We start from the raw sequence: 16,614 nt of genomic DNA, 5'->3' as shown, positions 1-16,614 counted from the left end.
AAATGTGTGCCGTCTGTTTACAATGGGTACGTTCTATTCCGATCAGGTGCTCTCAAGCCCTTTAGAATCTTTGAGCGAAATAGCCGTTGTTGCCTACTTTTCCTTGAGAAGATACAGTAGTCAATCCGAATGACTGTGTACATGGGTGTTCGTTAGGAATAGGAGTAGACTACACCACCTCTTTCATTCCGATTAAAGTTCTGATCGGATCTGGAATTTTAATTTCAATTGAGGTGTTTATATGACAATTAATATTCTATGTTCATATTCACATTCTATCTTCAATGTTCTAATCGGAATAGAAGCGTCCATGTAAACGTTACTAGTGTGTATAGCACAGTAGAAGTAGTATATAACTGTTTGATAATATAATTCTTAATTCAGTGAAGCACAGCATAGCATGGCATGACAGCATTGCGTGACGTTAGATGTAATTTGCAGTTGTGGGTCCCATCCTAAGGTACCGAAGATTTGAGGTATAGTTTAATATGTTCTAAATAACACCTGTCACGGAGCTTGGAGATTTCAGAGGACCAAAAAAAAAAAAAAAAAAAAAAAAGCCAGGATGTCACCATTCCCCTTCCCCTTCCACATCCACTCAGAGACTGAACAAATAAATATATCATCTCTGACTTCATTGAGGCGTCTCATTTGTCCAATATGAGATCATTATCCATATGAGACTGCCCTTATTAAGGATTAAAAACACTCAATGGCCGCATCAATGCATTGCAACTTACATCAATTATATTACAAGGGCCATTCTCCTCAGAGCAACTCAGACTGAGTGCCTTGCTCAAGGGCACAGCAGTGGAATTATAACAACGCAACTTTTTTTCAGACTACTGCATTCTAGCCCAGCTGTATGCTACCACCACCAGCAGTGTCACAATAATAATGATATAGAACAGTACTTTGTGAAGTGTTTAGCCTTTTTCTAAGTGAGGTCACTAGGCCCTGTCTCAAATGCACCGCTGCACCTCCTTAAACCACACCCCCTCACCTTCACAGGGGGCACTGGGGTCGTTGCCATGGTTCCTGAACCCTCCTGCACAGGTGCAATAGTAACCACCAGGTGTGTTTGTGCAGGTGCCGTTTGAGCCACAATCAGGACGACCCACCACACACTCATCCACATCTGCACGAGAATACACAAACACACACACACACACGCACACGGTGGTGACCATTATGAAGCATGTTATAAGATAAAGTTTGACGAGCATGGCAGCATGCTAAACAAAGTATAGCACAGCACAGTGTAGCATCATAGATTTACAGCATTGTGTGTAATACAGCACAGTAAAGAATAGCAAAGTGTGACATGGCAAAGCACGATAACCATCAGTACATTACAGGTTCAGGTGTTGAAATGCTACTGTTTGTTCTCAAAGTCTACAGGTAACAGGGCCATTGGGTGTACTTTGAAGAGTGTGATTACTAGAATGTAGCTAACTGAAGATTACATTTACTTAAGTGACCATTTATGGCGGTCAACTATGTCGCATTTCCATTATAGGGTAAACTCTGGTGTCTGGCATAAAGCCTCTGACTTTTTCTTCAACACCATGTGGAAACAGATGACTAAGGCTATTTAATAGTGCTTAAGTCCAAGGAAAAGCCTTGGGCCAACCTTGGTCCCAGTGGAAATGAGCCATTAAACTTATAATTTACATTAAAGTTCTGGAAGGATTCAGTCCTCAAAAGGTTCTGGTGTATGCCTGATAGGGATAACAAGTAGCTGTTAGCATGTAGCTTGCATTGTAAAGGCATGCTACATGCTAACAGCTACTTGTTATCCCTATGAGACATAGGTACCAATATGAGTGTGACACACTCTGCATTCAAGCTTTTGCCGCTGCCCTGTAGATTACGATTCAATTTTATGTTTGTCAGCCAGCGCCACATAATAACTGTTTATCAAATATACTAGTCAGTTGAAAATGTTGGCGCTGGTGTACATGGGCAGGTGACAGAAGGTGTCGGCGCACTCCTGTCAGAGCCTGTGTGCGGCCTGCTTAAGAGTTCCCTCCCTTAAGAGCACCTCACTGAATCACACCCTCACCTTCACAAGGGGCTCTGCTGTTGTTACCACGGTTACTGAACCCTGCTGGACAGGTGCAGGTGTAGCTGCCAGGTGTGTTTGTGCAGGTGCCATTTGGGCCACAAACAGGAGGACTCACCACACACTCATCCACATCTGCACCGGAACACACACACACACACACACACACACACACACACACACACACACACAATTAACCTCACATGCACATGTTTATTTTAGTAGATTATTTGAAATAGCGAAAAGCATAATAAAATAGTCTGGCAAAAATTTACAGTATTAATGTATTCAGCACTGTTTAGTATCATGGTGCATAGTATACTGTAAAATGGCATAACATAGTATGATATTGCAATTCAGTCTGCGTTAGTAGTACTAGTTTAAGTGAAGTTAAGTGAAGTGTATTTTTTCTAGTTTACTAGCACCATGAGCACATCATAATAAAGACCAGTCTAGCAGCAGTAACTTTCAGCTTAGTGACTAACAGGCCCGAATCACACTCTCACCTTCACAAGGGGCTCTGGTGTTGTTGCTATGGTTCCTGAACCCTTCAGGACAGGTGCAGGTGTAGCTGCCAGGCGTGTTTTGGCAGGTGCCATTTAAGCCACAATCAAAAGATTTCTCCGTACACTCATCCACATCTGCACCACAACACACACACACACACACACACACACACACTGTTTGTATCTTGCAGGTGGTGTATTCAGTTAGTGCATGCAGTCATTAAGTGAGAGAACATACTACAACAAAATGCCATTTCCCACAAGGCAAAGAAAACTAGTATACAAATGCTTTTCAAATTATTTAATCGTTTCATTCAAGAATCTGAAACCACAACCACTTTTGGCAAGACGCTGTTTCACAGCTAACTTTCCTCTTCAGCATTCTTCAACAAAACAGTGTTATAACTTTCCCATTATTTCCATTATAAGGTAAATTACGGTATATGTTATCTTTCACAATAATACTAATACTAATACTACTACTACTACTACCAGGGTGCGATTTGTGTAAAAACCAGAGGGGGGGATGATTTTGAATAAGTTTGCAACCCCCCCCCCAAAAAAAAAAATGAACGAACGATTCATAGCCTAGTAATGTCATGGCTAATAATACCCTATATTGTTTTTGCCACCTTTGTAACATTTTAGTTTTAGTTTACCGTGCTGTATGACTTTAAACAGCGAGTGTGCTTGGTATGATGATCAGCTCCTCTAATGCCGGGTAGGACTACGTTTTGACAAGCATACAAATTCACCTTGTTCTTGCCCCATCTGAAAGGACTTCTCTACTTTTGCTGCCTCCATCCTTTCTGTATTTGTTGTGTAAAAAAACGTTGTATGGCACTGAAGTCTTAAGTTAGTGAATTGGCTAACAGTGTTAGTTGGTAAACAAATAGCCTAAACATTGCGCTACACTCTGCATAGGCTACGTGCATTCTCTCTCCTGCTGATTTGCGTTCAGTAGCCAAGTGCGTAATATTGCAAAAGTTGAAAAAATAAATGTGTTTATTGTAGCCTACAGAAAATAAATAGCCTATCATACTGTCAGTTAATTGCCTACAGTGCAGTGAAGAGTTTGGAGAGTAAAGTTATAGGGCAACTTGAAGTTTTATGAAAATAATTTACGAACCAGAACATAAAGACCATGAAGCTTCTATTTCTTGCAAATGTTAAAACACCCGCTAGATAGTTTAAATACCCACCAACATTCGTTTTTGCAGTACAGATTATTTCTAAAAGTTATTTGTCTACTACTGGCTGATTTATCAAACGATGCTTTCTCGTTCGTCCTCTGCAAACTACAGGTGTTTCGGTAGAGAGCCATTGAATAAGCGATGCCAAGCAATTTCTGTAACACTTTTTGTGACATTCAGCAAATATCTCCTCATTTAATGTAAGTTCCTTCGGACAATAGGCCTACGTTCTACTCTACGTGCAGTTGTCCTCCATCTCAGTTGCATCAGTTTTCTAATTTTGAAGGTTCTAAAACATTATTATGCTTCACTGAATCCTTCTCGTTTTCTTTCATTTGTCCAGCTAACTTTTCCATTGAACCTAGCCATTTATGATGGATTACACACTCGACATTATGAAATGTCCTGCACGATCAAGGCCAAATTAAGTTATCACGCAGCCACTGTGTCAGCAGCATCAGTGCTGACGGTGACGGTGCGTTTCTGATGTCAGATTATTATGTAGGCTAGCCTATTAGACTGTTCTCACGTTGCAGCGCTTTACTTATATGAAGTAGCATTAATCAATATGAGGGGCAGAGGGGGATAAATGTTGTCCCCCCCGACGATAAAAATAATTTAGCAGAGGTAGGGATAGGAAAACCAGAGGGGGGGAAATCCTCACCATCCCCCCCTACAAATCGCACCCTGACTACTACTACTACTACTACTACTTCTACTAATAATAATAATAATAATATTGTTGTTGTTGTTGTTGATACTGGGCAAAATATTTCCCTAATGCTGTGACTGTATTATATGATTTTTTTCTCATTTTATGAAAGGATAATTTTTGTTTTAATATATTGATAGTATTACATAAATATTAATATTAATGAATAGCCTATATTTTATACATGTATATTTATTCAACCAAGTTCATGTAGTATTATGCATAAATTCTACAGAAAGCTGTCAATGTTTTCGCTGTTAGGATATTATGATGAAAAGGTGTATGTGTGTGGGGAGGGGGTACTGTATGTTGTGTGTCTGGGTGAGGGTTCTGAGGTTTGAGGTTTGTGGAAGATAATTACAGTTCAGCATCCTTGTAGCTTCTATTATAAATGTGGTTTGGATTACTTTATGTCAGTGTTTCTCAAACTGTTTCAGACCAAGGACCACTTAACTAAAAAAAACCTCAGTGACCAACGAAAAAAAAACAAAAAAACAATAGGCTTACTTCAACAGTATATTGCACAATACTTGCTGAACCACCTTGCTTATTGTGTCATAGGACTTTGATTTTCCTCTAACTAACCCTCTTTTGACAATTAAAGGTGCTCTAAATGATGCTGGGTAACGTCACTTCTGTTGACTTTCAAACAAAACAGAGAGCTAGCTCGCTACTTCCTCCCCCTCCCTTCCATGTCACTCCTGTGCAATTGAAACTCTCCTAAACGCGCATCTCTTCTGAGATTTGCTGGAACAGTTTGTTATGTTTTTATGGGCTAGGTTTGCCCAGGTTGTTTTTGTTGCCGTTTTTGGAGCCTGGGCTGTCCACAGAGATCACATTTTACAGTTTATTCAGGACACAGACAGCTAGCGGTTGGTTAGGTGATGTTTGCAGTAAGTGACATAAAATGTTTAGGCCTAAAAAATGTGTGGCATCGCTTAGAGCACCTTTTAGTTATGTTTCATACCCCAGCTTTGAAGAGTGAATTGACCTAACGTGAAGTGTTGCAAGATTTAGTTCAATATTGCAAACACTCATCTTATGATACTTTACCACATCTACTCGTGAACCACTAGGGATAGTTTGCGGAACACCAGTGGTCCCCAGACCACATTCTGAGAAGCACTGCTTTATGTGGATTACTTTCTCAAAGCAATATAAGTTGTTAAATCACTATATAGTATACACTTAAAATATGAATTTCATCAAATTTCATTGAATTTCAATACTACTTCCTTTAATTCTAGATCCTGATTTTGACTTCAATTCAAATTCAATTCAATTCAATTCAAATTATTGTGCAACTGTCTTTAATCTACACTAAACACTATGGGAAAAAACAGACAGAGAAAGAGAGAGAGAGAGAGAGAGAGAGATGTAATGAATAACAAATGTTTTTACCATCACAGGCCAAGTCCCCACGTCCTTGTCTGTAACCATCACGGCACACACACTTGAAGGATCCAGGTGTGTTGAAACAGGTCTGACTGAGCTCACACGTGTGTGTTTTATCCGTGCACTCGTTTATATCTACAGAGAGGATGATACAAAGTGTTTGTGTGTGTGTGTGTGTGTGTGTGTGTGTGTGTGTGTGTGTGTGTGTGTGTGTGTGTGCATGTGTGTGTGTGCGTGTGTGTGTGTGTGTGTGTGTGTGTGTGTGTGTGTGTGTGCGTGCGGACAGTCAGGATGCTATGTATTAAGTTATTACATCCCAGAATATTCCAGCAAAATGTCTCCCAGTTTATACAGTACAGGGACTTACCTTTGCAAAATGAGTCCTCAGCTGTAAATTTCTCCTTTGAGGATTTGAATCCCGTCTCACAGGTGCAGTGGTAGCTGCCTATTGTGTTGTGGCACGTAGCATTTGGTCCACAGATAGGATCCACACTTACACATTCATTTTCGTCTAAATTGTTGTCAGGCAATAATAATAATAACAAATATGTAAGAAACTGTCAGAACTTTAGTAAAATTAATCTAAATGAAATACATCTGTCAGAGGAGTGGTTGTAAATAAAAGAAAAATAAATCCTCTCAACACACAGATTATAAACAAACAAACAGCAGCTGACTGTTGACAAGGTGAATAATCTGCGACAGACTCTGTTTCCTGAGACACACACACACACAATGGTAAATATAGAAGTAGATTGGAATACAATAAAATATAGTAGAATAGGATAGAATAGAATACGTCTTGATTCTGCTGATATCTTTGAATAATCTCTGTTGACAATTGAAAAAATAAAACTGCCAAAGTGATCACATACTGTAGATTTTAAGTACTAGTATCTGGCCCTGCTTGTTATTATCATGTTTTATTATACGGCTCTTCACAATGCTAGTAGAACGCTCCATTGTCTTGAATGGGATTTCCCAAAAGTCTACTGGTCATTATTTTCGTCTAAGGACGTCTAAATAATGACCACTGTCAATGGCAACGGATTTCCATTCAAAAGTGAAAGGCAGACGGTTGATCAGCTGAGTTCTAAAGAACGTTTGATTCAAGTTCAGCGTGTGTTGGGAACTGTTTGGTTCTCAGCAAAAGCCACAACGAAATGGTAACAAATAAATGTAAACAGACATATCGTGGAGTTTATTTTTTCGTTTTGGCAAGTAGCCATGTAATAAGTGGGATAATGTATAGAACGCCAGTCATTATTGGGAAAATAAGTCCCTTCAAGGCGAAGCAAGACCCCAAGTCCGGTTCGCCTTGTCGGGACTTATTTTCCCAATAATGGCTGGCATTCTATACATTATCCCTTACGTATCGCGTGTGGTGGTAGTTCATTCAGCATTCTTACCTTCACATTCTCTACCAGTATAGACATATCCCTCATTGCATCTACCTGATCCCTGTCTTGGGTTCCTGGGTTGGGAACTCTTATCTGTGTGTGGTATAGATAACTATCAGATGGCTGCTTCCATGTCGCAATAAACAACAAGACATTAAATAGCACATCTCCAAACAGGCTTAGATCGAATGTGAAGCCTTTCGGATTGGTTATGCAAGTCTGGTCTGGTTGTTGGATAGTGATGTCTGCTGCTGGTTGTTTGAATTGTGATAGACAAATCCATCATTCTTACCTAAACACTTTCCTTCATTAAGAACAAATCCATCCGGGCACTTTAAGCATTTTCTATTATGGAGGGTCCATCCCTTGGGGCATTGTGCATTCAATTGCACTCCGCTGCTCAGATAGAGGCCTGTTAAGGATAAACACACACACACACACACACACACACACACACACACACACACACACACGCACACACACATTCATGAGGTTTTGTGGTGATTATTTGTGTGTGTGTGTGTGTGTGTGTGTTTGTGTTTGTTTGTTTGTGTGTTTGTGTGAATACTGTGTTTCCTAAAACCATCATGATGCATGATTCTTCGTTTACGAACTGAAAGCTTCATCAGTAGTCAACAACTAACACATATGGGTAAGAGTGTAATAAATGAATTTCACAATATTTCACTGTACATATTTTAAATCTTGATTTTTTTTTTTATATATTTTTTTTTTATTTATTTATTTTAAATCTTGATTTTAGACCCTTGAAATGTGGAAACCAGTGCAGACACTCAAGCTAAGCAACACATTCGGAGCCCCACAGGCAGTAATATGAAGGGTGTAACAAAATCAAACAGCTGCACTTATTTTACAGTAGGGGGCAGTGGAGGGTCACGAATCGTCCAGGACCTTCCAGATCCTGAGCCTGGTTTTCCTGTATCTACCTGGCTGGCTGCACGTTTACAGTTTTTTTCAACTGCTTACACACTAAATCTTTGCTTGTCACACAATTTTCTAAACATGTCCTCTAAACATCATAACCCGACACCAAATCTGCAAAACCATACACTAATGCTCAGTGTTTGACTCAGTTTTCAATTGACTAAAACACATTTTGCAAAACACCACAAACAATCACCACACACAAAAATCAAACAGGAAGTAACTTGATTTCGTTCTTCAAACACAACCCATCAAAATGCCACACTAAATCACCAGTGCTTCACTCTTTCTCTTCACATGTGCAAACACTCTTTACTTTACTGAACACCATCCAATCATTGCCTTAGTATAGGTCTATGAATAGATATACTCTCTATATAGGTATAGACCCTTTCAATCTGCTCCTAGAGAATTTCCGGTTGAAATATTCATAACCAATGCAGATACTTTAAAAATAGAGAAAATACAGTAATCAGACTTTAGCTTACAGACAAAAAAATTGTCTTTTTACTCTATTTTTGTTTGTCCTCATGTTACAGTACCATTACTGTAGCTCTATACATTTTTCTGTGCCTCCAGAAATGCCTTAGGAACGCTTACTGAAGAATTGTTTGTTTCTGCAGTTGAAAGGGTATATAGGCCTATGAGTACACAACCCCCCCCACCTCCCACACTCACACACACACACACACACACACACACACACACACACAAATAATTCAGTGGAAATGCATGGATTCCAGTTTCTTCCAGTAGCAGCAACTGGAATCCATGCATTTTCACTGAATTATTTTTGGAATCTGATCCCTTATCATACCTGTTCATTCTTACTCGTAGCTCGACTTATCGTGACTAAATTCAAGATGACTGCAAACGCTAAACTTCGTGAAGATACTGTCTGTATAAATCGTCTTGTAAGTAAACTACCAGTGCTTTTTCAAAGTTCTCAATGTCTTGTTTTAAATGTCAGGGCCCTCGGAAGTCTACCAATGAAGTGTGGAGATACATTGAGCCTCGTAAATGGTGTAAAACAGTGATTTATTTTCATGGCTAGCCCGATGCCGAAGCACCACAATTGAAAAAGCTGTTGGTACAGTAGCATCGGCTAACTAGCGCCAGATTTTGGAGTGCAGGGGACAAGCCGAGATGGGCTATGAGACATACGTTCACACTCGGTATCATGTGTCAATACACTTTAGGTCAATATCACACCGGAATTATCCTTTAAAACAAGGAAGTATGTGCATAGGGGACAAAAAAACTCTCTCTTTATCTCTCTCTTTCTCTTTATCTCTCTCTCCCTCTCTCTTCTCTTCTCTTTTTGAATTGTGTATAAGTGTATTGGGGAACCCGCTGCATTCATAACCAATTTCCAGCAACACAAATCAGCAACCTTACATTCTATCACATTAAATGAGGTCCATAAAGTGCTTGAATATCAAAGTGCAGTACATAAACACAACATCACAGCTGTCACGCTGGATACAATGTGTCTGATTGATGACTAAACAACAACGTGTTAGTGACACTCCCGCTTTGGCATGGTTGCCCACGTGGCGCAATCGATGCCATGGTAACGGGGTAAACTGTTTACCCTGGCAGCGCTACAATGCCCTGTGAACTACTGCTGCCAAATCACAGGGGGGATAAAATAAGACTTCTCTAGTCAAAAGTCCCTAAAAAGATGTGAGTGAGTCCTTTCAGTTTCTTTCTACGTTTGTCTCCCGAAAAGACACACCCATACACACACACACACACGCGCCCACACACACACACACACACAAACACAACCACACACATGCATACACACAGGTGTTTCCCTTACACACCCATAAAGGGAATGAAAATGCTCACATCTCTCTCTCTCTCTCTCTCTCTCTCTCTCTCAGTTGATGATGTAATAGAGTCGCTTGTGTCCTAGAGAATACAGAGAACCCTTATCATCTGTCACACAGACCAGCTCTGCCAGCCAGTACAAAAACACAGTGCAGTCCAGTCCCTCCTCACCCCCACCCCATCCCACCCCACTGCTTGCCCCACCCCACCCCACCATCCCACCCCACTGCATGCCCCCACCCCATTGCATGCCCTATCCCAGTGGCCCCAGGGTATCTGTGTATGGCCACTGTGTAGCCACTGCAGGCCTCCTGCTAAACTCAGCACAGTCAGACACAACCCTCAACAAATAAGGTAAACAATTATTGTCATTATTTAATCATCTTCAGGAAACAACCCTGAAAGAAATCTCTGGGAAAGACTTTTGGTAGTAGCTATGAAGAGGTTTTTTTTTGTCTTATTCAAAACACAATTTTCAACAAAGGTACAGCTATTGTCATTATTTAAAGGTGCTCTAAGCAATGTTACACAGTCTCTAAGCTAAAACATTTTTGTCACATACTGCAAACATCACCTCACCATCTGCTAGCTGCCTGTGCCCTTAATAAACTGTAAAACAATGCAGTCTCTGTGGACAACCCAGAGGGGTATTTCACAAAACCTAGATAAGGGATTAAGCTGGGATTTTTAGGTTATCCTAGATGAATTTAGCCTTGACTTGGTTTCACAAAAGAGATGGCACATAAGTTACCATGGGGATTTATTCTCTGCACCTAGCCTGGTCCCGACCAGGCTAACAGCCAAGCTAAGTTCATTCTAATGGTAATTATGTGGTCTTATTGGTTCAGCTAGCTGTCATTCACATCAGAACTCCGTGCTAATTTTAAGGAGCTTTATTCCATTTATAAACTATTTGCTAAATGTATTTGCTCGCAAAACAAAACAGATTGTCTGCCTATTATGGTTATTATCTTAATTGTGATAGCCTTATAATTATTAACATAGGCTAGGTACTCATTGTTTGTTTATTTTATTGATAGATGTTTGGTGAATAGCCTACTGTAGTTGATTGGAAGTGGAGGGGCAAGTTTTCGAAGGTATTTTCAACTATAATATTAAGTATATCATACTATGTGCATCTTGCAGTGGCAAGCGCTTTCTTGATGATGTTCCGTGCCCAGACAAGGAAGCACTCGCACATGGGTGCATACGTAAATTTGCATTCAGTTGGTCTACCACGCCTACTTCTGCTGTTTTACAGAAATAGCCATGATTCCCCATTCCAAAAAGGATAACTTTACTTCATTGTTAGTCTATATCAATAGCGGTTGTTCACTTTGTGTGAATGATGCTATTTCCCGCGTTTTTTTATTCCAACCGTGGGCACTTTGGAGCAGAAACGAGAACGCGCACACATCCTGAATTACTTACACCTGCCTTGACATAGTCGCTCCTACTCATCCTGGATTGGCATTAGTGAAACGAGTTGAGCTAGGATGACCAGACAACGCTATGTCAAACCTCGCTTTATCACTTATCTTGGATGTCTTAATTCTGCCTTTGTGAAATACCCCTCTGGGCCTATTGCACAAAAGCAGAATTAAGACATCCGGGATAAGTTATTGAGCTGCACTCAATGAATCCAAAACAAGAGCGTACAGGCTTAATTGGTTGCACAACGAGCAAGCCAGGATGAACAGACACGGATTTATCAAGCCAGGTGAAATCTATCCTGGATAAGTGCACACTCACGGCTCCCTCAAATAGAACCCGCCACTGATCACAGATTCACTGATTCACCATGGCAACTAGAGTGGCTTCATTGCTTCTTCTACGGTGTAAAGTAGGTAGCGATAGCCTTTTCACAACAGCAACAAACAGCAACACCTCTGTTTAGGAGAATATTGCAACTAGTTCCGCGACCACCACGCGCAAAATGGTTAGGCACTCCCGTGACGTCACATTGTCGCATGACAGGTCGGGAATGGCGAGTATGTAAAAGTTAATTAATGATCACAAACATTTAAATAATGACAGTGGGTCTAGGTATATGTGATGACAATGTGTACTGGGCAGTGGAATAACTATTGGTTTACGTTTGTGGTGACTGCTGACTGAGGTAAGGGATGAGATTAAATAGATCCTGGAACTTAGCCTGGTCTGGAGCAGGCTAGCTCCACAGAATAAATTGCCATGGTGACTTATACCATAACATATTCTGCTGCCCCCTATCCCGCTTTTGTGCAACTGGATCACAAATAAATTGAGCCAGGATAACCAAGATATCCCGGCTTAATCCCTTATCCCTTATCCCTGGGTCCCCAGGCTCCAAAACCGGCAAAAACAGCCTGGACCATAAAAACATAACAAACCAGCCAGTCACTGATGAGATGCGCAATTAGGAGAGTTTCAATTGCACGGGAGGGAGGGGGAGGGATTAGCGAGCTAGCTCTCTGTTTTGTTTGAACGTCAACAGAAGTGATGATACCCAACATCACTTCAGAAAACACTTTTGACACACAGACTTTTGTTATAGAGTTTTTTTCAATGTTTTGTTTCTTCAAAACAAAATCTCTTGGCAGGCGTTATATTGTCATTATTTACTCGTTTTAAGACTGGACACATTGGATAACATTTCAGTGAAAGTTTAGATTCCTTGGCTAGGAGGAGTTTTTTCCCCCTACTCGTTCTCCCCCTCTCTCCTCTCTCAGGCGGAAGAAACAAACACAAACTAAAGTGGTGCTTTGCCTGGGCGTCTCTCACACATCTTCTCACAGACACACTTTCATACATGTACACTCATACAACACACACACACACACACACACACAATACACACACCATACACACACACACACACACACACACACACACACACATACACACACACACACACACACACACACACCATACACACACAAATACACACACCATACACACACACACACACACACACACACACACCACACACACAAACACGCATTCCAGTGCTGCACATGGGCGCTCTAGTTCTGAATAATGAAAGAAGCAGGAACACCACAGTGCATCACACCATGACCACAAACACAGGGACAAATAAGTACAGCCAAATACACCCTGTCTTTATTGCAGGCCAAATCAAGAACTTTAGAGACAACCAACTGCAATGTATTATTCTTTTGTGTTAACTACTGTAGCAAGGACTCTAACCAGATATAGACCAGAGAGCCCGTTAGCTGTGTCAAGTGAAAGATGGTTGTTGCCTCTTTAACTTCAGAGATGACCACTAAAGATGCTTCAGTGGAAATGTGTATGGTTCTGAAGACCTTGTAGCAGAGTGGCAGAGACCACTTCCTGACACACACACACACACACACACACACACACACACACACACACACACACACACACACACACACAGACACTTTCATAAAAGAGATATTTCTTCATTCTCGTCTGTGTATAAAAGAATCCATTCATCAGTCTGGTTCTCAGCTCAAAAGTCATTCAATCACACACACAGACACACACACACACACACACACACACACACACACACACACACACACACACACACTTGCACACACGCAGGCACACACACAGACACACACACACATACACACACACACACACACACCCACACACACACACACTCTCTCTCTCTCACTCTCACACATACACATAGAGAGAGAGACAAAGATAGAGAGAGAGAGAGAGAGAGAGAGACACAGCAACATATATAAGTACAGATACCGAGCCAAACGGTCTACAGAGGATGCAATCTGCTCTGCCCTCCACCCAGCCCTCACCCACCTGGAAAAAAGAGACTCATATGTGAGATTGCTGTTTATAGACTTCAGTTCTGCATTCAACACCATAATACCACAACAACTCATCTGCAAACTTGACAAACTGGGACTCAGTACCTACCTCTGCAACTGGCTACTGGACTTCCTCTGTCAGAGGCCTCAAGTAGTACGTGTTGGCAACAATACCTCAAGCAGCATCACACTGAGCACAGGGGCCCCCCAAGGCTGCGTGCTCAGTCCGCTGCTCTTCACCCTGCTGACGCATGACTGCACTGCAACCTACAGCAACAATCACATAGTGAAATTTGCTGACGACACAACTCTGGTGGGTCTCATCACCAAGGGCGACGAGACTCAATACAGGTTGGAGGTCGACCATCTGACCACGTGGTGCAGGGACAACAACCTCCTGCTGAACGTCAGCAAGACCAAAGAGATTGTTGTTGACTTCCGGAGAGGTCACACCCAACACCTGCCACTGACCATCGACGGTGCTGTGGTGGAGAGAGCGAGCAGCACCAAATTCCTGGGGGTGCACATCAGTGAAGACCTCTCCTGGACCACCAACACAGCATCACTGGCGAAGAGAGCTCAGCGCCGCCTGTACTTCCTGCGGAAACTCAGGCGAGCAAGTGCTCCACCAGCCATCATGACCACATTCTACCGAGGCACCATTGAGAGCATCCTCTCCAGCTGTATCGCTGTGTGGGGCGGAAGCTGCACTGAATACAACAGGAAAGCCCTGCAGCGCATAGTGAACACAGCTGGAAGGATTATGGTGCTTCACTCCCCTCCCTGAAGGACATTTACACCACCCACCTCACCCGCAAGGCGACCAAAATTGTGAGTGATGCAAGTCACCCCGCTCACAATCTGTTTGATCTACTGCCCTCTGGGAAGAGGTACAGAAGCCTGCGCTCCCGCACTACCAGACTACTCACCAACAGCTTCATACACCAAGCTGTTAGGATGCTGAACTCTCTCCCTCCTCTCCCCCCTCCACCCTCAGCTACATAACATCCTGGACATTGGACCCACAATGGCCGCCTGCACCACTCCACTTGCACACTTGTACACTTTGCAACTTGTTGCTGTTGTCCTGAAAACACAACACTTCTGCTGCTCTTACATAACTTGCACCACTATGCCACTTTATTTCTTACTTAGGTCAAACAGAACTACCTCAGCCTCTTATTGGCCTGACTTTGCACTAGTATTTTATTTTATTGACTGTCTATGCACAATTTCAACCAAATTTTGCTGCTCTTATTTTTTTCATTATATGTGCCCTCTTATTTACTTACTTTTTTGTTTACTTGAATGTTATGTTTGTCTGTGGACTTAAAATTGTTAAAATATGTCTTGTCTCCACCGTGGGATAGTGAGAAACGTAATTTCGATCTCTTTGTATGTCTGGAACATGTGAAGAAATTGACAATAAAGCTGACTTTGACTTTGACTTTGACTTTGATAAGTCACAGGTACACACAATTTATTCAACGGATGACATTATCTCAATGACCTACGCCCGTGTTTAATTTGGCCAAACTCTCTAGACACACACACACACACACACACACACACACACACAACACACACACACACACACACACACACACACACACACACAGAGACACACACAGACACCCAGCCCACTCACATTCAGACATACAGAGAGCTGTATCTGCCCCTCTCCATATCTCTCTTCTGTCTCACCATGTGTCTGTGTGTGTGTGTGTGTGTGTGTGTGTGTGTGTGTGTGTGAGTCTGTGGAAAAAGTGTGCCATTTTTCCCCCAGGACAGAGGATCTTTATTGGGCAGTCACTTAAAGAAAAGACTCTCTGTTAGGCTACTGTCTGGACAGACACACACACACACACACACACACACACGCTCTTTTGCTCTATCAATCAAAACTGTTCGTCTCCGTTGCCCCCCTGTCTGGTGGCATTCGCAGTTGTCTTTAAAAAAAAAAAAAAAAAAAAAAACAGCTTAATTGATGTTTGCGAAAGGATCGAAAAGATCGTCTGTCAAATATATAAATGCCAAAAACTCTGGCCAATAACCACTTTTGGCTTTGTCATTTTCCTCTCCGTTTCAGTAAATTCTATGAAAAGCTCGTAGCCTACTAAGTCATTTTAATTTAGGTAAATGATAGGTTTACTCACCTAATATCAAGAGAATGACTTGAGTTTCCATATTAGCGGGAAGGAAAGTCCCTCAAATTGTTTCGGTGGCAAATTAAGATGGTAATCCAATCTCACATTAGTATTCCGATAAGCATATGACGCGGTAGAGGTGGTTGCTTCCAATCGTCGTTCCTTAACGTCCGAAATCAGATCTCCCGTGTGGTCTCCGTGCGTGATTGTGTCCTTTATTTCTTTAAGTCTCCGTTTTCTTCGTCCTTGCTGTGGTGTGGTTCTGAGCGCTTGCTATAGCATACCGTTACGTCTTTAGGCTACAACAAAGTTATAGCCTAGAAATATGTAGGCCTATCTAATATATTTTCCTTTCCTTGTCCTCTCGCCTTTTACAAAACCTGTAACTAACCTTCTCCTTTCGCGCTGCTGCCGATTCTAGTTATTTTGCTAACTGGTAGTCTACTTCTCTCTCTCTCTCTGTCTATCTCTCTCTCTCTCTCTCTCTCTCTCTCTTTCTGTGACGCCAAATATATCTGTCCACACGTCTGCTTGCTAACTGGCGACCAACCTACCCGCCTCGCTTTCTCTCTGACTCCAGTGTCTTCCTCTTCCCCGGACGCTCCCCACCGCCTT

At 41.8% G+C, this 16,614-nt stretch overlaps 1 protein-coding gene across 6 annotated transcripts in view; it reads right to left on the bottom strand.

The window, feature by feature from the left end:
* LOC143125183 (adhesion G protein-coupled receptor E5-like) overlaps nt 1-16,614 on the bottom strand; it is a 33,130-nt gene extending 16,516 nt beyond the window's left edge. For 2 of the 6 annotated variants that reach the window (XM_076286577.1, XM_076286578.1), the window contains exons 1-5: nt 16,009-16,613; nt 7,564-7,683; nt 7,281-7,364; nt 6,239-6,382; nt 5,878-6,006 (exon numbers count right to left, since the gene is read on the bottom strand). In XM_076286577.1, coding sequence (XP_076142692.1) covers nt 5,878-6,006; nt 6,239-6,382; nt 7,281-7,364; nt 7,564-7,683; nt 16,009-16,039 — 508 coding nt within the window. In that variant the 5' untranslated portion in view covers nt 16,040-16,613. Of the gene's footprint in view, nt 1-1,003; nt 1,139-2,065; nt 2,201-2,571; nt 2,707-5,877; nt 6,007-6,238; nt 6,383-7,280; nt 7,365-7,563; nt 7,684-16,008 lie in introns of all 6 variants that reach the window. The other 4 variants (XM_076286573.1, XM_076286574.1, XM_076286575.1 and 1 more) reach the window with 4 other exon arrangements.

This window comes from Alosa pseudoharengus, unplaced genomic scaffold (assembly GCF_046254945.1).
Source record: "Alosa pseudoharengus isolate Yale_2024_CS ecotype anadromous, Long Island Sound unplaced genomic scaffold, YU_APseudo_1.1 YU_APseudo_1.1_scf_1, whole genome shotgun sequence".
In the NCBI taxonomy this organism is placed as follows: domain Eukaryota; kingdom Metazoa; phylum Chordata; class Actinopteri; order Clupeiformes; family Clupeidae; genus Alosa; species Alosa pseudoharengus.
This window is presented reverse-complemented; position numbering and strand designations above follow the sequence as displayed.